General features: G+C 41.2%; 1 protein-coding gene across 1 annotated transcript; it reads right to left on the reverse strand.

Moving 5' to 3' along the window:
- Positions 1-6,829: 6,829 nt before the first annotated feature.
- LOC138887849 (uncharacterized) lies at positions 6,830-7,372 on the reverse strand. Its single transcript, XM_070169640.1, has one exon. The coding sequence runs from the start codon at positions 7,370-7,372 to the stop codon at positions 6,830-6,832; it is 543 nt and encodes a 180-aa protein (XP_070025741.1).
- Positions 7,373-24,093: the final 16,721 nt, after the last annotated feature.

A 24,093-nucleotide genomic window follows, 5' to 3' on the forward strand; every position in this document is an offset into this window, starting at 1 on the left:
AGTTCTGAAAGGAAGGTCACAACTCTTAGGCGGCGGCAGTTTCAGATAATTAGAGGAACGAGCTTCAGATAATTAGAGAAAGGGTCTTCGGATGATTAAGGGAATGGTATTGCTAATTTGGGGTGATTTGACTAGGGCATATGTTTCAGAAAGGGCAATGTGATTAAGTTGATGATACTTCGGTAGTATTGCGACATTTTCTTGTTAGATCGACTGCTGATATTCGAGTTTGCTTGGTTGCATAGAGGAATTCTAGATTTTCTCTCGTGGAATGATTGGGTATTTGAGGTGTGGTATTATTCGGACGGCGGAATTGGGACCAGATATGTTGATTCATGGGCCATATTGAGTTGGAGACGTGAAGTTCTCATAGTCAGGCTATGTTGTGATTGTGAGTCGTGTGTATCGGCACTGTTTAGTGACTATCAGGATTTGGAGACCCGAGCGGATCTTTTGTTGCTTGGTATATTAGATTTTGGATGTGATATCGGGTTCAGATTGTTTATCTCTGTGTGGTGTCATTCTGGACTATTACGCTAAGGCGACGCCGTTGGCTATGCCGAAAATGTCACGGATTGAGTGGCGAGGTTCGACAGATTATGTCCTAGTGGAGTGGTTTTATATTTTGAAGACACAACAGGTGGCTAGGAAAGATTATTTTTCTTAGTCGGGTTTCGTGATAGATGTCAGTGCAGAAGCTCCTACCATTGATTTAGTTCCAGTGGTGAGGGACTTTTCGGATATGTTTCTTGTGGCTGGGCATGTCGTCGGGCAAGGTTGTTGATTTCGATATTGATTTGATGCCGGGCACCGTATTATATGGCAGCAGAGTTAAAGGAGTTGAAGAGCAGCTCCAGGATTTTTTGTGATAAGGAGTTCGTTGGCAAGCCAATGTGGATGTGTGTTCTAACTTGAGTCGGATTGGTTGGCTCCGAATTGTATTATTGAGAGAGGTGTTGATTCGTCGGTTATTAAGCTTATTAGTAATCCGAGGAGGCCTATGAGTTACCTTTCTGTGTTGCGAGATGTTATGATTTGTTGGTTATAGGCACATATGGTGCGGTTCTATTGGGGTTTCATAGTGGAAGTCGAGTGGGAAGAGTAATTGGGTGTTGCTCGGTGAACGGCATATCGGTTATGTCTTATTGGGTGTGTGTGGTGTATGTTATTTGTTTCACTATGGGTGTAATGATTGCTTGGGTTCCATACATCAAATTGTGTGTGGTTGTCGATTTCGAGCATAATGACTTGAGGTGGTTCATGTAGAGTAGTGTTGGATAGTATCGCGCATCGCAGCAAAGTTATGTGGAGGTATGACCTTGCAGGTTAGATTCATGTGTTCTGTTCCTATGATGCGAGACGGTCAGTCTTGTGTTGTGGTGGTACTGGTGAGCTTGAGGTACAACTCTTTTATTTGAGTCATTTTCATGATTTGAGTATGTTCGGACCGTTGCTTATTGGTGCGCGTATTATGCAAGTTATGGCTTAGGCCTGTATTGATGTGTCATGTCACCAGAGTAGTGTGTTGGAGTAGAGTAGATTGTTGGGATCATTAATGAATACGAACGGATTCGATTACAGCATGTTGGAAGGATAACATCGAGATTCGGCTTGGAAATTTGTTGTGGTATTTGCCAAAGGAGGAGTGGCTTCTTGAATGGTTGATCTGGGAAATGGTTATGGCTTACCGCGTGTCTTAGTAATCATTGGCGGTATATGAAAGTGTTGGGATGAGACTTTAGTTGATAAGAGTTTTTCTATCGGTATGTGGATGTTGTGTGCAGCTGCTGTAATTAGAAGTTATCACTACAAGTGTTGAGTTATGTGGTATATCATGTGATTGCACCGGAGATAGCATATATGGGTGATTACAGCTTGTTCGGGCTTATTCGGAAAATAGATGTGAGATTCTGATCTTGTGAATGATTTCAGAAGAGGAAATGTGGTTCTATGGCTTATGGACTAGGATGAATTGTGAAAATTCAGTTATATTGTGTTATCGAACCTATGTCAGATAGGGTGACATGGGATCACCCCCGGGCATGTGCATGGTGAGGTTATTCATCAATTGGTTGGCTTTTGGAACAACTCTGGGCACGTTCGAGGACGAACGTATGTTTAAGTGCGGGAGGATGTAACGACCCGACCGGTCGTTTTGAGCTTTTGCATTTCACTCGCCAGTTCTCGGGCATGACTTGCCCCGTGTGATGCAATATGACTTATGTAAATCGTTGATGTTGGGTTTCAGGTTAATCAGAATTTAATTTGGAAGAACAGTCTCAGTTGAAAGCATAAAATTTGAAAGGTTTGACCAATATTTGACTTGTTTGTATATGATCTCGGATTGGAATTTTTATGATTTGGTTAGCTCTGTCAGGTGATTTGGGACTTAGGAGCGTGATCGGAATATATTTTGGAAGTCCGTGAAAGGTTTAGGCTTGGATTGGCGAAATCGAGATTTCGGCACTTTCCGGTTGATAGGTGAGATTTTGATATAGGGGTCGGAATGGAATTCCGAGAGTTGCAGTAGTTTTGTTGTGTCATTTGGGATGTGTGTGCAAAATTTCAGGTCATTCAGACGAGATTTGATAGATTTTTTGATCGAAAGCATAATTTAAGAGTCATGAAGTTCTTAGGCTTGAATCCTATGTTAAATTGGTGATTTGATGTTGTTGTGAGCATTTTGAAGTTTTGAACAAGTTTGAACAATGTCATGGGATGTGTTGGTATAATTGGTTTGAAGTTCCGGGTAGGTTCCGGGATGTTTTAGGCCGAAAATCATAGCTGTAGCAGGTCTAGAAGGGATGCAGGCCTCGAAACTCACCCGCGCGGTCCGCACAAAATGGGTGCGGCCGCGGTATGTGCTGTGCGGACCGCACAAATGAAGTGCGGTCGCGGTAGGTGTTGTGCGGACCGCACAAAATGGTGTGCGGCCGCGGTGAAGAACATTCCGCTGGTCCTACTTCGGAAGCTCATATCTTTTGATCTACAAGGGATTTTGAGATGATTCAAAAACAAAGGTTGTAGTCCTGCGTGTCTAGTTTCCAGAAAAGAATGCAATTTGGACATTTGTAGCGAAGGTTATGGCCAAAATACTAAAACCTTTCACTGCAGAGGAAGCCTGTGCGGCCGCGGTGGTTTTGTGCGGACCGCGATGCTTTTGCGCGGACTTCGGTGGACTGTGCGGACCGCGGAGGCTGAAAGCTGAGTGGTACTCTATAAATACGAGGTTTTGGATTTTATTTAATATTTTGACCTAGAGAGCTCGGATTTTGGTGATTTTTCGAATGTTTTTCAAGAAATTCATCGGGGTAAGTGATTCTAACTCAGATTTGGCTAGAGTACATAAATCTATCATTGAATTCATCATTTAATTCATGATTTGGGATGGAATTTGGGAAGAAAATTGTGAAACCTTTCAAAAATATAAAATGATGATTTGAAGGACCAAATGGTATTGGAATTGGATAATTTTGGTATTGTTAGACTCGTGAGGGTATGAGGATTCTGAAAATTTAAATTTTACACAATTCTGAGACATGGACCCGGGGCTCGGGTTTTGCTAATTTCGGGATTTTTGATATTTTTCGAATGTTTTCGCATGGGCTTTGTTCCCTTAGCATATTGTGACGTATTCGTTCTGATTTTGGATAGATTCGACGCGCGTGGTGGCCAATTCGAGGGGCAAAGGCGTCGCGAGCGATAGAATTAGCCAGTTCGAGGTGAGTAATGATTTTAAATGATGTCCTGAGGGTTTGAGACCCCGGATTGCACATCGTAATGTTATATTGAGGTGAGACACGCGCTGGATGATGAGCGTGGGGTCTTTTACTACTGGAGGTTGAGACTTGGTCCGTCCCGACTGGTGATTTTACAACGTATTTGACTGAAACATATTTGTTATCATCATGATTTGGGGATAGTTGTCATATTTGGGCTTCGTGCCAACTATTTGAACTCTTCGGGGATTTTGACTGATTTTCCTCACTATAGTTGTTAAAAATCGTATCCTCGATCATGTTTCTCTCTGTTTTAAACGATTCGAGCTGATTTTGTCATACTATTCCTAAATGAGAGGAATTTGTGGACTGAGATCCCTATCTTCTATTATTGTGCCCGAGAGGCTGTGAGGTTAATGACTGAGAGGGGTTGAAAACCCAGTGGTGAGGATATTATATATGTTATGGATCGGGCTACACACCGCAGCAATACTTATATGGATCGGGCTGCACGCCGCAGCAATATAGCGTTTGGGCTGTAGGAGCCTCTCTGGAGTCTGCAAACCCCCAGTGAGCGCACTCGACTATCTATATGGATCAGGCTACACGCCGCAGCAATGTACGGATCGGGCTGCACGCCGCAACGATTATTCTGATTGCTGTTATTATGAGAGATACATGGGTCGAGAGCTAAGAATGAGCACTAGTAATGAGAGTGAGCCCGAGGAGCTGATACTATTCTTAGTGATTGATACTATGCCCGAGGGGCAGATTTCTACTCGTTATTTACCTGCCAAATTACCTGTTTTACCTGATTTAATGAGATTTCACTTGACTTCCTCTGCTTTACGTGATTTTTACTGCTTTGATATAGAATTGCTTTGTGCCTTATGTGTTTTCATGCTTTCAGCCATTATTTATAATTATTACTCACTGAGTCGGATTACTCACATTACTTCCTGCACCCTGTGTGCAAATTCAGGCATCGTATAGTCCGCTCTTGAGTGCTGATCCTCCTAGTCCAGGTAGTATTTTCGGAGACTACAAGGTAGTTGTTGGCGTTCGTAGTTCCGTGCCTCCCTTATCTTACTATTTTCATGTCCTTGAGCTTCTGTATCGGATTTCGTATCTAGTAGACCGGTATCCAGATTTATTAGTTGCTCATGACTTGTGACACCCCTGTTTGGGCTGTGTCGAGATGGTTTCTTCTGTTGTTATCATTACTTGTACAAATTATGGTTATTATATCATATTTTTGAACTATTTATGGTATTTAACTGTTTAAATGAGGTGTTCTGCTTTGGTCTGGCTGGCATTGTCTTCACGAGAGGCGCCATCACAACCGGGTTTGGGGTTAGGGTCGTGACAGATTTGAGATAGTGCTTAGTCTCATGCAAGGAAAGGTAGTGCTTAGCCTCATGCAAATAAGGAGGCAAGGCTTAGCCTCATGCAAGATTCGAGACAGTGCTTAGTCTCATGTAAGGAAAGGCAGTTCTTAGTCTCATGCAAATGAGGAGGCAGGGCTTAGCCTCATGCAAGATTTAAGATAGTGCTTAGTCTCATGCAAGTGGAAGGCAATGTTTAGCCTTATGCAAATAAGGAGGCAGGGCTTAGCCTCATGCAAGATTCGAGACATGGATTAGTCTAATGCAAGTGGAAGGCAATGCTTAGCCTTATGCAAATGGGGAGGTAGGTCTTAGCCTCATGTAAGATTAGAGACAATGCTTAGTCTCATGCAATGAACACATAGCAAGTAGGAGCAAAATATTTCTTAGCTGAAGATATATTTGCGTTTGGCAGCCTTGTCATTATGAAGATAGTGATTCTGATGTGTTTACTCATTCGCGAATATTCCTCGTTTCTACATCAGAAGAAAATTTGTGAGTTTTGCGGGGGAAAGGTCAGTTCGTGCCTTTGCCTGCTTGTTTTGCTTTGCTTTGCTCTGGGGATCCTGTTCGAATTACCCTTAGTAACATCTGGCTGCCATAGAAAATAAAGTTTTTGAAAAGTATGCAGGCATTCGATAGACATAGTTATTTTAAAAGTACACGACATCAAGTAAATTAAATGAACTAATGACTGTGATATTTTTAGAGACATTGCGACTTCTTTGCACTAGAATTTTGAAGGCCCTCCTCAAAATTCTGCCTAGTTTAGTTTAGCAAGTGATCCTTCGACCGTTATGCATGTGACGAAGTTTGTTGGACTTGCTCCAGAATTTTGAGAATCCTTCTCAAAATTCTGCCCCAGTTACTTAACCAATTATCTGACTGTCTTGCATATGATGATGTTGGCTGGACTTGTTCCAGAATTTTGAGGGTCCTCCTTAAAATTCTGCCACAGTTTCTGGTTGTGGGGAAAATGAAAATTTTATTGAGATGTGACCGAACCCACAGGGCTGCCTACGTATCCCCTCTTAAATGGGAATCAGGTCAACCGTTGTTCAGTTATATCAGATGAAAAAAATGTAAACAATTTAAATATGGTATCTCTTGAATACGTCCGAATTGATAGGATTTGGCCAAACTTCTCCGTCCATTTATGTAAGTATGAGTGCTCATCCTGTTAGTACCATGTGAACCATGTAGGGCCCTTACCAGTTGGGTGAAAACTTTCCTTTGGCTTCATCTTAATGCGGGAAGATTCGTTTCAGCACCAGCTGCCCCGGTGTGAACTGTCTTGGTTTGACCCTTTTGTTGAAAGCTCTAGACATTCTGTTCTGATAAAGTTGACCATGACATACTGCGTTCATTCTTTTTCCATCGATAAGAGCCAACTGTTCATAGCGACTCCTTATCCATTCTTCAATACTGAGTTCTGCTTTCTATATAATTCTCAAAGAAGGAATTTCAACCTCGGCGGGAATGACAGCTTCAGTATCGTAAACCAGCATGCAAGGAGTTACTCCGGTAGATGTGCTAACTGTGGTACGATATCCCAATAAGGCAAATGGTAATTTCTCGTGCCATTACTTGTGGTTGTCTACTATTTTTCTTAGAAATTTCTTGATGTTTATGTTGGTGGCTTCCACGGCTCCATTCATTTGAGGTCTGTATGCTGTGGAATTCTTATGCTTGATCTTGAAGATTTCACACCTAGCTTTCATTAAATCACTGTTGAGGTTGGCGGCATTGTCGGTAATGATGGATTCCAGTACCCCCAATTCGACAAACAATACGATCCCTAACAAAATCTGCGATGACTTTCTTGGTTACAGCCTTGTAAGATGCATCCTCAACCCATTTTGTGACGTAGTCTATGGCTACCAAAATGAACCTATGCCCGTTTGAAGTGGCAGGCTCGATCAGACCGATGACATCCATTCCCCAAGCGGCAAAAGGCCAAGTTGCACTTGTTGCATTGAGTTCATTTGGTGGTATCCTTATCATATTTGTGTGTACCTGACACTGGTGACACTTTTGGATGTACCTAATGCAGTCTGTTTCCATAGTCATCCAAAAGTATCTTGCTCTTAGTATCTTCTTGGCTAGAACGAAACCATTCATGTCTAGCCTGCAGGTTCCAGCGTGTATTTCCTCGACCAATCTGGAAGCTTCTTTGGCATCAACACACCCTAATAATCCTAGGTCTGGAGTCCTTCTATAAAGAATTCCTCCACTTTGGAAGAAATGATTGGACAATCTCCGAAGCATGCATTTCTAAGTATGATTTGCATGCTCCAGGTATTCTCCTTTCGCCAAATATTTCTTGATATCATGGTACCATAGATTTCCATCTGTTTCTTCTTCAACATGAGCACAATAAGCTGGCTGACTATGGATCCTCACTGGAATAGGATCGATGAAATTCTTATCCGGATGTTGTATCATGGAGGACAAAGTGGCTAGTGCGTCTGCAAACTCGTTCTGGACTCTTGGAACATGTTTGAATTCTAACTTCATGAACCTCTTCATCAATTCTTGCACATGATATAGATATGGTAGTATCTTAGTATTCTTTGTAGCCCATTTTCCTTGAACCTGATGTACCAGAAAATCTAATCACCAATTACCAGCAACTCTTATATATTCATGTCGATGGCCAAATTGAGCCCTAATATGCAGGCTTCATACTCTGCCATGTTGTTGGTGCATGGAAACCTGAGCTTTGTGGATACCGGATAATGTTGACATGTCTCTGACACCAAAACTACTCCAATACCCACTCCTTTAAAATTTGTAGCTCCGTCGAAAAACATTCTCCAACCATCGTAGGCTTCGGTAATATCTTCTCCTGCAAATGACACTTCTTCATCGGGAAAATACATTCTCAATGGTTCATATTCCCCTCCCATAGGATTTTATGCAAGGTGATTTGCAAAAGCCTGTCCCTTGACTGCCTTCTAAGTCACATAGATGATATCAAACTCACTCAATAGTATCTGCCATTTGGCTAGTTTCCCTGTAGGCATGGGTTTCTGAGAGATGTATTTCAGAGGATCCATCCTTGATATGAGGTATGTAGTGTAGGCGTAGAAGCAATGCCTCAATTTTTGAGCTATCCACGTCAAGGCGCAACAAGTATGCCACATCAAAGAAGACCATGCTTCATAAGGTGACAACGTCTTACTCAAGTAATATATGGTCTGCTCTTTTCTTCCCGTCTAGTCATGTTGTCCCAAAACATAACCGAAAGCTCCATCTAGTATGGACAAATAGAGTAGCAGAGGTCTACCAGGTTCCGCTAGGACCAAGACTAGTGGCGTGGATAGGTATTCCTTGATTCTATCGAATGCTTTCTGACATTCTTCAGTCCAATTTGTTGTAGCATCTTTCTTCAGCATTTTGAAAATTGACTCACAGATCACGGTCGATTGTGCTATAAATTGGCTGATGTAGTTGAGATGCCTCAAGAAGCTCATCACATCTTTCTTTCTCTTTGGAGGTGGCAAATCTCGTATGGCTTTGACCTTTGAAAGGTCCAATTCAATTTCCCGGTGACTTACGATGAAACCTAGCAATTTTCCAGCAGGGACTCCGAAGGCACACTTTGCAGGATTCAATTTCAGATTGTACCTTCAAAGCCGATTAAAGAATTTCCTTAAATATGCTATATGATCTGCACTTCTTCTGGATTTGATGATGATGTCATCCACATATAACTCTATTTCTTTGTGAATCATGTCATGGAAAATGGTCGTCGTGGCTCTCATATAAGTTGCCCAAGCATTTTTAGGCCAAACGGCATCATTTTGTAACAATACATTCCCCACGAAGTGATAAAGGCTATTTTCTCGGCATCTTCCTCATCCATCCAGATCTGATGGTATCCCGCGAAACAATCCACAAAGTATTAGAGTTCATGCTTGGAATAGTTGTCAATCAATATATGTATATTGGGTAACAAAAAATCATCTTTGAGACTTGCTTTGTTTAAATCTTGATAGTCGACACATACTCTGACTTTCCCATCCTTCTTTGGAACTAGCACGATATTGGCCAACCAAGTAGGATATTCGACCACTCTGAGAACTTTGACTTTGATCTGCTTGGTGACTTCTTCTTTGATTTTCAGGATCATATCAGGTTTGAACTTTCTAAGTTTCTATTTTACAGGCGGACACATCAGATCGGTAGGTAGTATATGAGCCACTATAGACGTGCTCAGACCAGTCATATCATCATAAGACCATGCAAAAATGTCCTCATACTCCTTCAGGAAACGGTGTATTCTTCTTTTTCTGATAGGGACAAATGATACTTATACGGGTTTCTTTGACCATTTCAGAATCTCCCAAGTTGACTATCTCAGTTTCGTCCAGGTTAGACTTAGGCTTATTCTCAAAATTCTCAACTTCTCTAACAATTTCCTTAGGGATTATATCTTCTTCTTCTTATGCTTCTTCTGAATCACTATCCTTATGTTATGTTGTCTCATTACATGTCACAGTCATTGGTTCATCAGAATAAGTAATACTAATGCCAGAAACTTGATGGGCCCGGGATGGTGCAGCAGTCCAATTCTTGAGAACAACTCCCTTCTCCATGGTCTAAATGGTGAGGTCTTCTTCCTCTCCTCTTTAACTATTGCATTGCAGTCCATGTATTCATCATCCAGAAATAGATCCCTTAGGCCAGCTAATGCCTCATCTTCTTCAGATTCCCATATCATGTCAGTCTATTGAAATGTCTGATGCAGATACAGTATTGGCTATTCAAGAGGGTAATAGGGGCATACCATGGCGGTGACCAATCATTGTACTCCTGCCAGGTGTATTGATACCTAAGTCCAAAGGTGGTACCGTGACATTTTGGTTGTATTGGCTTAGTGATACCCTAGAGATTTTTACCGAGACCTTTACTGGGGTTGTACCCTGTCCATAACAGTATGCTTTCGATCTTATTACTCCACCACTTGTCTTTCTCTATGGCATTGACATGCTCGACGCGATGATATGTTTCTCCACCTAACTTCCTTCCATTCTCGACAACCGAAACAGTTTGATTAGTATAGATGGGATTACTTTTGTCTCCATGAATGACCACCTCCTAATGGTTCCATTTACGGCCTGGTGTAATGTAGTAGCTACAGCTCCAGCAACATGTATCGTCCAACAAAAGATTGTACGTAGCAGATATGTCCAATACTTGAAATTCAACATCAAACCAAGTCGGACCCATCTGTAAACAAAGGTTGATTTCCCCAATTATGTCCCTTTTAGACCCATCAAATTCTTTCACATTCATACTCCCTGCTCGTATCTCATGGAAATCTTTGCCCAACCTTTTCAAAGTAGTCAACGGACAAATGTTGAGGCTTGAACCCCCATCTATTAGGACTCTAGATATGAATTTATCCTCAAACTGTACTGTGATGTGTAGTGCCCTATTGTGACTCAGTCCTTTGGGTGGTAGTACGTCTTCCTAAAAGGTGATCTTGTCGCTTTCCAGTACTTGCCCTACCATGTTGGCCATCTCTCCACTGGTGATGTTGTTGGGCACATAAGCTTCATTCAACACTTTCATTAACGCATTCCTATATGTCTCAGAATTCTGTAGCAACGACAGAATGGAAATCTGAGCAGGGATTTTGTTCAAATGATCCACTACAGAGTACTCCCTTACTTGCACCTTTCTCCAAAGATCATCTGGGCCGGTTTCAATGACTAGTTGTTTGGGAGTGGCTTCTTCACTTGTTTCTCCCAAATGCTCGGGTGTGTAAACCCTGCCGGTCCTGGTCATGCCTTGTGTGACACCTGTTTCTTCCATCTTCCCTTTTCCTTTCCTTCGTGCCTCTGTAGCATAGTCCCATGGTATGACATTGGAATTAAACGATAGTGTGGGGGCTACGGTCATAGTGAAGGGTGTGGTCACTTCTACCTTAAATGGAGCTGGTGTAGTTGAGGGCGTTGTTGTTTTAACCTCAAATGAAGCTGGCGTAGCTATTTCAACCTCAATTGGTGACTGAATTTGCACTGTAATGGGTGAGAGAGTGACTGGAGGTATTATGGTTTCGTCCCCTTCACGAATGAGTCCAATTTATCCTTCCGGATCCCATTCTTCATCAGTTTCTATCACATTTACCCCTCGCCCCTATGATTTAGGAGGGGATTGTTGCGGAAATTTGGTGCGGCCTCTTTTTCTTGTATAACCTTGGTGTCAATTAGAGTCTGGATCTTATCTTTCAAAGTGAGACATTCATCAATAGTGTGACCCTTCATGCCTAAGTGATAGGCGCATGTCTTTTTCGGATTAACCTACTGGTAAGAGTTTTCTATAGTAATATCGGGAATGGGGGTGACATAACCGACATCCTTCAGTCTTTTATAGAGCTGATCAATGGGTTCAGAAATAGGAGTGTATTGTTTTGGTGGTCTGCGGTCGAAATTTAGTCTGATTTTCTGGTAGTTTTGGCGGACTGGTGATGGTGAATGGTAATATGCAGGTTGTGTGTTATAAGTATAGTAGGTGGTGACGGGGATGTTGGTATCTGGGAGGTGAATGGTGATATGTAGGTGGTGGGGTTTAGTATGTGAGGGGAGATTTTGGCCCTTGGGCTACCATCACGACTCTTACTTCTTTCTTTTGGAATACCTCCTAACTGAAAAGCTTTATTCGTAGCCTGTAATGCCTCAAAATTAGTTACCATTACGCTCTTGATTACTTCTTCAATTCTTTCCCCCAATTTAATGATGTCAGAGAACTTGTGATTCTCAATAACCATTAACCTTTCGTAGTATTGTGGATCCTAGGCCTAAACAAAGTATTTGTTCATTTGCTCTTCTTCCAATGTTGGCCTTACTTTCGCAGCTTCCGATCTCCACCGAGTAGCATACTCGCGGAAGGTCTCCGTTGGCTTCTTCTTGAGATTTTGGATATAGAAGACATCTAGTGCATTCTCTGTATTAAACCTTAACCGATCCATGAAATCCGATGCCATGTTTTCCCAACTAACTCATTTCTTTGGATTTTGACTGATGTACCAAGATAGGGTGTCTCCAGTGAGGCTCCTCATAAACAATTACATGCGAATCCTTTCATCCTTTCCAACTCCCATGAGCTTTTCATAGTATGTCCTTAGATGCACTTTTGGGTCACCTGTTCCGTCAAACATCTCGAACTTAGGAGGTTTGTAACCTTCTGGCAATTCTATGTCCGACTGAATGAACAGATCCTCGTAGTTCAATCCTTCAATGCCTTTACCCCCTCCTACACCTTAGACTCGATTTGTGAGCTTTTTAAGTTCTTCTGCCATATTCTTGATGAGCAGGTCCTTTTCGGTGGATTTAGGTATGCATAAGGTTTGTTAAGGAGTGTGGGGTAAGGTCTCCACAGATATGGGGTTGCTTTGATGCATTCTAGGGATTTAGGTGTAGTGGTGGTCGTTGGTCGAGTTTTGAGGATCGGGAATAGGTTGTGGTGCGTTCTGAGGAGTGTGATAGGTAGTGGTTTGTGGGTACTAGGTTTATTGATGATGGTGTTGTAGAGGAGTTGGTACCGGTGGAGGATTGGGATTCTGAGGCGGTGTGACATATTGGTGAGGTGCGGGAGGATTTTATAGATGCTGGTTCGGTGTATTTTCGGGAGATGTTGGGTTTTTGGTGTTCTGTTGGTTGATGTCAGGAACGTTCTGGGTAAGGGAGATATTTGCCAAGTTCCGGACCTGCTCAAGCTCCCTTGTAACTCCAATATCTTTTGTTCCAATCGCAAAACCAAATCATTTGGTGCTGGAGTGCTTCGGCCATATGAAGTTTCGGTATTGTCTTCATGCGTGGCATTGTCTTTCCTGATATTGCTTGTATCATCCATTCTGGCCTTTGCTTTGCTTTTAGGATCGCTTGGAGGAGGGGAAGGTGGAGGACCTCTTGATCTGGTGTGATATGCTGATGATGCACAAACCTTAGGGTATAGGAATAATCAAAGTAAAGAAAAAAAGGTAAACAAGTCAATAAAGGGGTTTTGAAAAGATATTTGAAGTATTTAAACACGTATTGCAGAAGTATAAATTCGCATCCTAATTTGGGAACCTTGTTGTACCCGAGGTAGGCCTAGCAACACGTAGATTTGGAGAAATTTAATGTCGATAACTTCCTCATTCCATTAATGTAGTAAATAAGACAAAATTTTAAAACGATGATAAATAAATGAGTCACTAATAGCATTTTCCTTATTACATTCGAATTCCAAAACGACTCTAGAAAAGCAAATAATCCTAATCTACTTGGTCCCTGAGGGACCTTCTCCAGGCTTGGCCTTCTTGGCTCCATCAATCAGATTCCCCAGGTTCCGCATGTCCAGCAGTATATACGCCCTTGTTAGGTGTCCTCCTTCGTTGCCTTCTACATTCTGATAGTCTACGACCCTTTTCCTCATCTTCCCTTCCAGTTCCATCAGAACCTGCTCCAAATATTCCAACCTTTCCATCGACTTCATAGCCATTTCCTTCCACTCATTAATTGATTCCATGTCTATCTTGTGCTGCTCCAAATGCCTGGCCTCGGACTCAAGGACTCTTTTGCGTAACCTCTTATACTTCACTTGTGCTTCAGTAGCTTCATCTATGACCCTGTTTCCTCGACCGACCCCTGGCTCGACTATTCCTGCTATGTTATCATCCAACCACGATAGGTAGAAGTACATATGACCTGCGGGGTATCAATCTGGCTCAATGGTATCCTTTTCCACAATAATATTCAAATGCCACATGTGTTGGGCCTCACATTTGTAACGAATGGCATCATCTTGAAAACCGACTTTGTAATGACTCATTTTGGAGACTCGCGATATGACTTGTTTTCTACCAGCTTGTCTCATGACCCTGATAGGAACATAGGGATATATGCCCCTTAACCCAATCAGCACCAAATGCGTAACATCCCTGGATTTGATGATGAATTCGCTAGTAGGGAATCATTCGAACATCCAATGGACCTTGTCTTCAGTCATATTGCTGAAAAAGTGTACCCAATCTATAGCACTCTCCGGTTGTGCAAACCTATCTAGGATGAGGGTCATTCTTTTCGGATGATGGAAAGCTATGTGGTTATTCCATGGTCTTCGTGGAAATTCCTGATGGTACTGGCCTCTTTGAAGATGCTCCAACAACCAAATCTGCAGCAACAAGTTGCAACCCTCAAAATATCTGAACCCCTTCTTACAACGATCAAGAGCTCGGTACATTTCTGCTACGATCATTGGGACAATAGTGTATGTGTGTCCCTCAATTCCTTCCATTAAAGCATTGGTTACTATAGACAACCTAGTGTGAATCCTGTCTCCTTGGATTGGAAATACTGTCATACCTAGAAAACAGACGATGAACACAAAAACCCGACGATGAGTCCAACCCAGGGAAGTGATGGAGAACTCATCATGAAAAATACGATAGGATTTGTTGTGTCCATATCATTCGTAGAGGAAGTCGAAAGGTATGTAGGGCTTCTTCAGGCACACTAAATCATCATTCTTTCTCAAACCATCATTTTCAGAAACCTCCTAGGAGTGCGATTTTCTGGCACCAACAAACTAGGACTATCCCAGGGTAACCCAGCGAATCCTCCTATTTCCTCTAGGAAAGGAGTCATTTCTACATTGCTAAAATGGAATACGGCCTTTTCCCCATCCAAGAACATAGTAGCAACCTCGATCAACATGTTATTTGGCTGGATGTCTAACGAGGAGGGTAAATTTCCGAGAATCCTCTTCACATGATTTTTGTCACTTGGTGCGAGATTTTCCCACCAATCCAGTAGAAAAGGTGGGATATTTCGAACCATTTCGAACCTGGGGACCCCATGCCTCATTTTCTGCAAAATAAACAAAGTTAGACCCTTTCCCTCTCCGGATTCAACTACTTACACATTAACGATTAGCATATCGGCATGTTTTCTCCAAATAATGCATATATCGTGATTACATCCCTTTGGGATTAAGGAAATCTCGGCGGACTTTGGACAAGGTTTGTCTTAGTGAGTTATTACGCGGACAGCGTTCTAACTCATACTAGGTTTAGGCATGATGCAAGCACAACTGATTTTAGAATGGGGTTTCTAAAAGAGTCTAGACTGGTACCCTCAAGCGGACAACTTGAGAGGGAAAGGCACGGAACCGACGATTGCACCGGTGATCGACTAGTTTACCGCAAATAAGCCTTTCCAAATTAAAAGGGATAATATAGGAAGAGCGCAGATATCTATCAAGTGCCGCTATGGTATTAATTACGCACGAGTGGAATATGATGTCGATCATATATTTATGCAAGAAGAAAATAACATGTTGTCAAGTACTTTGCATGATGAAAATGATAAAATACAGTATTTAATAATTATAAAGACAGAAAAGAAAGAAAAACAAGAAAATGAGTTAGTTCTCATAACGAATAAGCGATAAAACAGGAAAGACATGATAAAAGAGGGAGTTTAGTGAGCATAATTGAGATAAAAGCAGAGAAAATGCATGTTGCAGCCAAATCAAAGGAAAGATGGCAAGTAAGTCCATATAAAGGAAAATGGGAAAGGGGTGTGCATGTTGCAATGACAAGGGTAACTTGGAGGTGGATTTTTAAGTATTAACAGAATAATAAAGACATGCTTATCGTGGAAGACTAATTCACAAACCAAGTTCATTAAGGTAAGAACCTAAGGGTATCCCCAGCAGATTGGCCCATGCTATCGCACCCCCTTTTCTCGCGAAATCGGGTTTCGACGTTGATAACTCTTTTAAAGGAAGAGTTAAAAAAGAGAGAGTCGCCACCTAACGGATTAAGGTGCGTTAGATCACCTATTTGCAGATAACTTAGATTATACTAGCTTGCATCACCAGAGATCGGTAAGGCCTCAAATAACCTCGAGGGGAAGGCACTCGAGGTCCACAACGGTGGGTTCCGCCCGAACTTAACTTATGTGAATTAGTCTAATAAAGAGAAGCGAAGGAATTGTTTAATAGGGATGGGGGTCCTAAGTTTTTTAGCCTATAGTATCACCCCGTGCAACATAAATAATACTTCGTAACTTTCCCAAGACGGGGTGTTACTCATATTATTTAGCGAGCACAGACTATTATCTCCTGCTACCCGATTACTATCTTTGAGTTTTTACCTAAAACGCTCTAATCAATTCTAACTCGTGTCCTATATGTGCACTACCCGTCCCTTACCTATGATCCTGGAGGCATTAGGACCTCTATTTTGGGATGGTTCTAGACTCAGCTTAGGTTGCTCAAAATTGTAAAACTAAGTGACATACAAAACATATTGGAGTTTTCATGCAAAAGCAAATAAAGTCTCAATTTAGCCTCCACACATAAGGCAGCAAGTGCACGCAAAACATATTGGCGTATTGACAGTTTAATCAGTTAAGGATATTAGATCTTATAAACATGATTTCTATGTGACTCCGGATTTTAAACATGCTGACAGTGATTCCTATGTGATCCTGTAATTGTCTATTGATCTCAATTAAAGCATTTGAACCTATAGGCAGGTTATTTAAGTGACAGTTGACAATAGAAACACTCAGAATTATTACTTACTCCTATAGGCATGCTTTCTAATGGTAATTGACAAGGCATTAGGCAGGTTCCAGTTTTAGCAATTGACACAAATAATAGTTATCCCTACGAGCGTGCGTTCTAATTTTAGTGATTGAGTCTGTTTATTAATTCCTAAAGACATGCATATTAACTAAGCGATTGTGACGATTGATTAAGGCCTATAAACATGATTTCTAAAGAAACAGATGTGAGTATGCTGTAATTTAAACAAGATTATTGCATTTCCTATAGGCATGGTTTCTAATCGTATGAAGTAAAGTAAACAAGATATTCACAAAATTTGTTTGAGCCAAAATGAAATCCCTATAGGCAGGTTTTCTAACATGCAATGGCAGACTTAACATTTACACAAATTTTAGCACGCAATTTCTGGGTATAAAATAAAAACCTATGGGCATGTTATCTAACATAATAATAGCAGAAAACCTATAGGCATGTTATCTACCCACAAAAAATCCAATAAACCCATATCCGAATTTCATTATCACCCCCGAATTGTTATTACAAAAAATTATTACAGACCAGAATCAACAGAATAAATTATAAAGTATGTAAACTATAGGAAGTCTTCAGCGGGCCTAAAACAACATCTGGATGGGCCAGGCCCTTCAATCCACAACTTCTCCAAAAGTCAGTGTTCATAGAACCACAAAGTGATTGACTCACTTCTATTTTAAAGCACAAGCTTACCAAGCCCAGTCTTCTAGTGTGTCAGAGTTCCCAAGGGCTTCATGAAAATCGGTTAGGGCTCACACTAGAGTGAAGAATCAGAACCAATTCAAGGGAAGATTATGGACTAAATCCTAGTGTGTCATAGTTCACGAGGGTCTCATAGGAAACCTGAGTAGTGCTCACACCAATAAGGCCAAGGACACTACTCAAATTAGTTTAGCAAATATTTTTGGGATTTAAAAGAGTGCAGGGCAGGATTTGGAGTCAGGCTTAGGGGTAGAGCCACAAACAGAAACAAAGACAAACATTTTGAAACCAATAAGTTGGATATTGGCAAGTTTAAAATTCTAACAAGGGATCAAAACATACTTCAACACAGACAGTAAAGGATTCAGATTAGGATAAGTTAAGGAAACATCATGCTGGTGATTAGTAAGAGCTAATAGCAAAGTGAGCACAGGAGTCAATGGGATGACATACTAACAAATTCGAAAATAAATATAAGAGATACATGTTGAACCAGTTTTAAGAAAAGATAGTAGACATGCCTAAAGATATACATAATTAACAGGTCTCATCTATTAATCTACTATGTTAAACGAGTCTACCACATAGAGCAGTGAGCATATTGAACAACTGTGATGGAGAAGAGTCTTAGTGACTTACTAGTTCGAATGGAACAGGAAAAGGTTAAGCAATGAGGCAATGACCATCAATAGCAGCAAGCAACATTACAGCTTTCTGGCCTTGGCTTCCAGCCAGCCAGGAATCAATATATAGTAGTATAGAGTTTAGTAGTAAAAGTAGTTCGAGTTCTTAGTCATCTCTAAGGGGAAAGAGGGGAGGGGTTTAAATAGAATTAGACTAGGGTACGTAAACATGGAAATAATCAATTAATTAATTTAAGGAAAAACTCAGAACATTAATAAGGCAAGCCAAAAAGAACAGTACATAAACGCATAGTCGCAGTAATCAAAACAGGTCTGGGAATCAAAGATTCTCAGGTAGTAATTAAGGCAAGAACAGATAGACAGAATCGGTATGAAAAATGAAATAAGAATCAGAACCCTAATTTTTAGGATAAGTAAAATCAGTCAGAATAATCAAAGGAAAATAACATGCATATAGATATCTATAGGAAAATATTGAAGAAAACATGTTAACAAGATAGGAATCATAACAGATCTAAGCTCAAAATTTAGGGAAAATAAACTGGTCAGCAAATTCACAAAAAATCGCAATAGAATGCACATAGACAGGTATACGGAACATTAAAGAAGATATTCAACAAAAAATAGAACCAGGACATATCTTAAAAGATCTGAGCCTTAATTTTAGGGCAAAGTAAATTAGGCAGAAAACATTTAACTAAAAATCGCAAAAATATTCATAGATAGACATGCGAAAATATAAATAAAATAAGAACAAAATTTTAACAGATCATAAAAGATCTAAACCCTAATTTTTAGGGTGAATAAAGAATCAATGGAATCTCAGAGATTCATATCCAAAGAGATGAAAAATGAACATAGATGAAAAAAGGGGGAAGCTTCAAACCGGATTTGGTCCGAAATGAGGAAATCGGCTTGCCATGTTAGGCAAGCCACAATGTTATGCTATAATCGGGTAGCCAATAGAGAGAGAGGCTTAATAAGATAAGAAGATCATCAATGGATTCCATATCCGGTTGGAATCGAAGAGAGATTGGGGTGACGACGCTAGGGTTTCAGAAGAGGAGGAGAGGAGAGAGTATAAGGGTGGTGTTTTGGGGATAATGGGGAACTAGGGTTGAGGTAGTTAAATTAAAAGGAGGGTATTGAATGGGGGTCATTGATCTTGAGAGATCAACGGTCAGGATTGAATGAGGGGTTTTGGGTCGGGTAAAAATGGGTATTGGGTTAGGGATTATTTGGTTTGGGCTGGGCGGACTGGGCTAGTATATTTAGGTGGTTGGGCTGGGGTAATTGGGTTGGTTTGGGTAGCTTAGGTCCGACAATTTAACTAAAAATTGGGGCTAGATTTTAAATACCCAATTTATTAAACAAATAATTTATAAAAAATAATAAATAAATAATAAAACTATAATTTGTGCATAAAAATAGTTAATAACAATTATTCAACACTTTAAAAATATAAAAAATTATTTTTTGCATAAATAAAGTATTTATAAGTATATATGGACTATTATTGCAAAATATGCAATTTTAGCCTTTAAAATGCAAATATATTCATGATAAATATGTTAAAAATATTTAAAACCTAATCTGGGTGTGAATGATGAAATTAGATGATAAAATCATCATAAAAATAATTTGTGATGCAATCAATGAATATTTATATAATAAAATGTAGGAATAGATTGATTTTAAAAACCTTTTAAAATTATAGAAAATTATAAAAATGCTTGTATGTGTTTGTAAATCAAGTGATAATGCATATGCACTATTTTGAAAGTATATATGTATATTTAAGAATATGAGGGAAAAATTGGGTATCAATAGTACTCAAGGCCAAAACACAGGCAAGCAAGGATCCACGGGAAGGAAAGCTAGGAACAAATTGGCAGGGCACATACAAAATTGCGGCGACTGTGAGCAAAGGGTCGTTTCAACTGGAAACGGTGGACGGAAACCTACTACCAAATAACTGGAACATCGCCCACCTCAAGTATTTCAACTTCCTAAGGAAAGATGTTCTTCGAGCCATATTCTTTTTCCCTTACCTGAGTTTTGTCCCAATTGGGTTTTCTTGGGGAGGTTTTTAATGAGGCGGCGTGGAGGAAATTTCTGAGTTAAGCACAAGCAGGTGAGAACACAAGTTAATAAGTTCATTGCTCGACCCCTTGAATATTTCTCCAAGTCGACCAATGAAGGAACTAGATAGACTGGGACTGGAATACCACCTCAAAAAACATGTATTCTCCAATATATATATATATATAAGAAAAGCATACAAGTACATGATGTTCACCTACGTCTCCACCAAGTTTGACACTGCGCCAATTAAGAGTAACATTCGACTTCCTCGAAGTTAACTCGCTTTCAACCTCGTCCGAATTAATTAAGAGTAACATTTGACCTCGCTCGAAGTTAACTCGCTTTCGACCTCATTAGAATTAATTAAGATTAACATTCGACCTCGCTCGAATTTAACTAGCTTTCGACCTCGTTCGAATTAATTAAGAGTAACATTCGACCTCACTCAAATTTAACTCGCCTTCGACCTCGTTCAAATTAATTAAGAGTAACATTTGACCTCGCTCGAATTTAACTCGCTTTCGACCTTGTTCGAATTAGTTAAAAATAACATTCGACCTCGCTCGAATTTAACTCTCTTTCGACCTCGCTCGAATTAATTAAGAGTAACATTCGCCTCGCTCAAATTTAACTCGCATTCGACCTCGTTCGAATTAATTAAGAGTAACATTCGACCTCACTCGAATTTAACTCGCTTTGACCGCGTTCGAATTAATTAAGAGTAATATTCGACCTCGCTCGAGTTTAACTCGCTTTCGACCTAGTTCGAATTGATTAAGATAACATTCAACCTCGCTCGAATCCAACTTACTTTCGACCTTGCTCGAATTCAACTTACTTTCGACCTAGCTCAAATTTGATTCACATTTTACCTCGTTCGAGTTAATTATGGCGATGTTTGATTTCATTCGAACTAATCAAAGACATACTTGATCACGTTTGAGATAACGCCTACCAGCACAGTTCTTTTAATCAAGGCAATCAATTGAGGAAAATATTCAAGGAAAAAATAGAAGACTCGGAAATAAATAGCAAAAATAGCATTCCAAATTAAGAGGTATCTTACAAGGGCCGAATAGACGCCCACAAAAGTAAAAATAAAAGATTACAGAAAGCATTACTCAGTAGCATCGCCCCCACTATCGTCCACACCATTGTCCTCGCCGTACGAGTACTCATCATCATACCAAGCACCTTGATTGATCCCATCCAATTCATCTCCACCATTTCCCATCCGCGGCATGGCGGGATCATAACCACATGCGACTAGAGCTACGCGCGCCTTGGCACAAGCATCCTCGAACTCAACCTCAGAAACTCTCCCTGCCGTCATCAAGTCCCTGAATATGTCTAGTTGGGCCTCGGCATGGATTGACTTCTCGTACAAATCCCGCACAACCTCGAGATAAGAGGAAGTGTGAGAGGAGGACGGTCAAGCCAACAACTACGCCCTTTCTGCCTCAAGAGCGGCGACCTGATCATTTAAATTCGAAACCTCTTTCTCAAGCCCGCCAATCCGCTCATCAAGCCTTGCCTCCCTGAGCTCATCTATTTCCGCTTCACTCGCTTGTTCAGAATGGAGGACATGAATGACCTCATCCAATGCCGCCACCTTCGCTAAAGCCACCACCCTGGCTTCTTTGATTTTTTCCAACTCCCTTGTTTTCTCAATCAACTCATTGCTCAAGTCGTTGGCTCTAGTCAAACTCTGCTCAAGTTCGGCCCGCAGGGATGCCACTTGAGCTTGAAGATCGGCACACTCAGCCTAGACCCCCTTGCTCACTTCGAGCTCGTCCTCCTTGATTCTAAGCGCTCCCTCGAGCTCACTACATTTGCAGATGACCTTCATGAGTTTATCTTCCTTCTACTTCAACTAGTCCCTAAGAGACTGGAATAACCGTTCGTGCCGAATCGGGTGCATATCTCACGATGCTTGGCACGGTACTCACGATACTTCAACTCTATTTTCTTGAAAATAGCCCTCTGCTTCTCTTCTCGGCATGCACTCTCAATCTCCAAAATGAGGGTCTAATGAAAAAGGAAGATCAGAAAAAAAAAGTCAGTAAAAACAAAAAAGAGAGAGATAACGCAAGGTACGAGAACAAAAAAAACACAACAAAAACTTACCCTCAAAGCCATTCCAGATATGCCTAACAATAGATCGACATCGTCAAACATCTGTAAAGTCCTTTTCTCGGTGCTAGAGTAGAGAGGAACCACGCTTTCTGTATTCACCAACAAATCACGATCCAAGGGAATGACTATGGTACGAGTAGATCCCTACGTCCTCACTTTAACCCGAGTAAACCCCTCATTGAACATCTTTACCTCTTCTAGGTCTATGCCAGAACCGATTTCATAGCCGTCCACGGCCACACTCTTCCCTCTCTCCTTTGATGATGAAAGAACGTCAGCCTGCCCTAACGGTGACGGATCACTCCTAGGAATGGCCTTTGCAGCCTCTGATCGCCCCTTCTTCGGCAATGACTTCGAGCGAAAGAGCGATTTTTACAACCTCTGCAAGCGGCAAAGTCTCAGTGTTCAAACCCACGTCGTCCTCAAATGCAGCCATGGCCAGCTTAGGAACGCCCTTTTTTGACCCTTCGGCTCCAGCTATCACGTCGCCAATCTCTACTCTCCGCCTTTTTTGTAGAGCCAGCTCCTCCTCCCCCACGATAATTCTTCTACCATGTGCAGTACAGGTGAAATCGGAGTTTGCATTGATAGGGTAGCCGCCCATCGGCTTGGCCTACACAGGCCCGGGGTCTGAGAAGAAGCAGTAGTCTGTACAGACTTGCCTGTAGCTGTAGCAAGTAGAGACCTGATCAAGGCACCTGATTGACGAAAAGCGGGGGTAGGAGCCTTTACTCTTCTCGGAGCCCTCCGACCTAACAGCAAAAATAGAAGTTAAAACTGACCTTCTTCAAAAAAGAAGAGAGTGAAAAAGAAGGCGGCACGAATGTCAAAGCAACAGAAGATCGAAATGAATGACTTACCAGTCGAAGAAGATTTACGTCCAAACTTCTTATAGAACAATGACCATTAATTTGATTCTCCCAGTAGTGAATGTCGACGACCAACATAGGAGGCTCCTTCTTGGCTACACAAAAGAAGAAGAAGAAGAAGAACGATTAAGTCGTTGGTGAGAGATAAAATAAGCAATCAGTTAGCAAAATAACTTACAGGCAAAGTTCCATGGTTCAGGGAACCCACTGGGGTTCACCAGCACGTGCTCGGTCTTAATTTAGAAGAAGTTAAACCAAAACCGACGATTTGCCTTATCGTCCATCTTCACCACCAATCCCCTGGTCTATCACGGCGGAGGTGTAACATCGTACCCCTGTGAAAGCTTGGTGCGAATAGGTGTAGCAGATGGCGGATAAAAATACGCGGTTGGCCAGCTCCGCATACTTTATCAACATGAGAAAGAGTTTATAAATATTGAGGGAGAGCTGGGCCAGACAGATGCCGTAGCAACGACAGAATTCCTCTACCAACGGGGGAAGAGGAAGAGAATAACCCACTTGGAATGGGTACGTGTAAAATGCGCAATACCCAGGACGATGAATATGGATTATGTAGTTCCCAGCTGGGACTAGGTTGATATTGGCCGGGATGTTATACTTGGCCCTAAGCTCGGCGAGATCGGTTGCATCTATTTCAGACTTTACAGGTTTGTGCTCTTCCGTAGGTGACTTTGAGAAGTCCGACTTGGCTTTATCATTACGAGGAATGACTTCCTCTATGGTGGGAAAGCTCTCGCCCTCGGTAGCGACAACAACATCATCATCATAAGAGGGCATTCTCACTGCTAGTGGGGTTGGTTTAGGAGCCTCATCAGAGGCAAGGGGTGCATTAACCATTTTTGGTTGGTTGTAAATACAGAAGACATGAACTCGAAAGAGGCAAAAATAACAAAAATCATTCGAACCAGAAAGGAGAGTAAGAGTGCAAAAA

Source organism: Nicotiana sylvestris, chromosome 3 (assembly GCF_000393655.2).
Source record: "Nicotiana sylvestris chromosome 3, ASM39365v2, whole genome shotgun sequence".
NCBI lineage: Eukaryota > Viridiplantae > Streptophyta > Magnoliopsida > Solanales > Solanaceae > Nicotiana > Nicotiana sylvestris.

Excerpts from the sequence above, each read along its gene's own strand:
- LOC138887849 (XM_070169640.1), bottom strand. The coding sequence starts at position 7,372 with ATGCTTCGGAGATTGTCCAATCATTTCTTCCAAAGTGGAGGAATTCTT.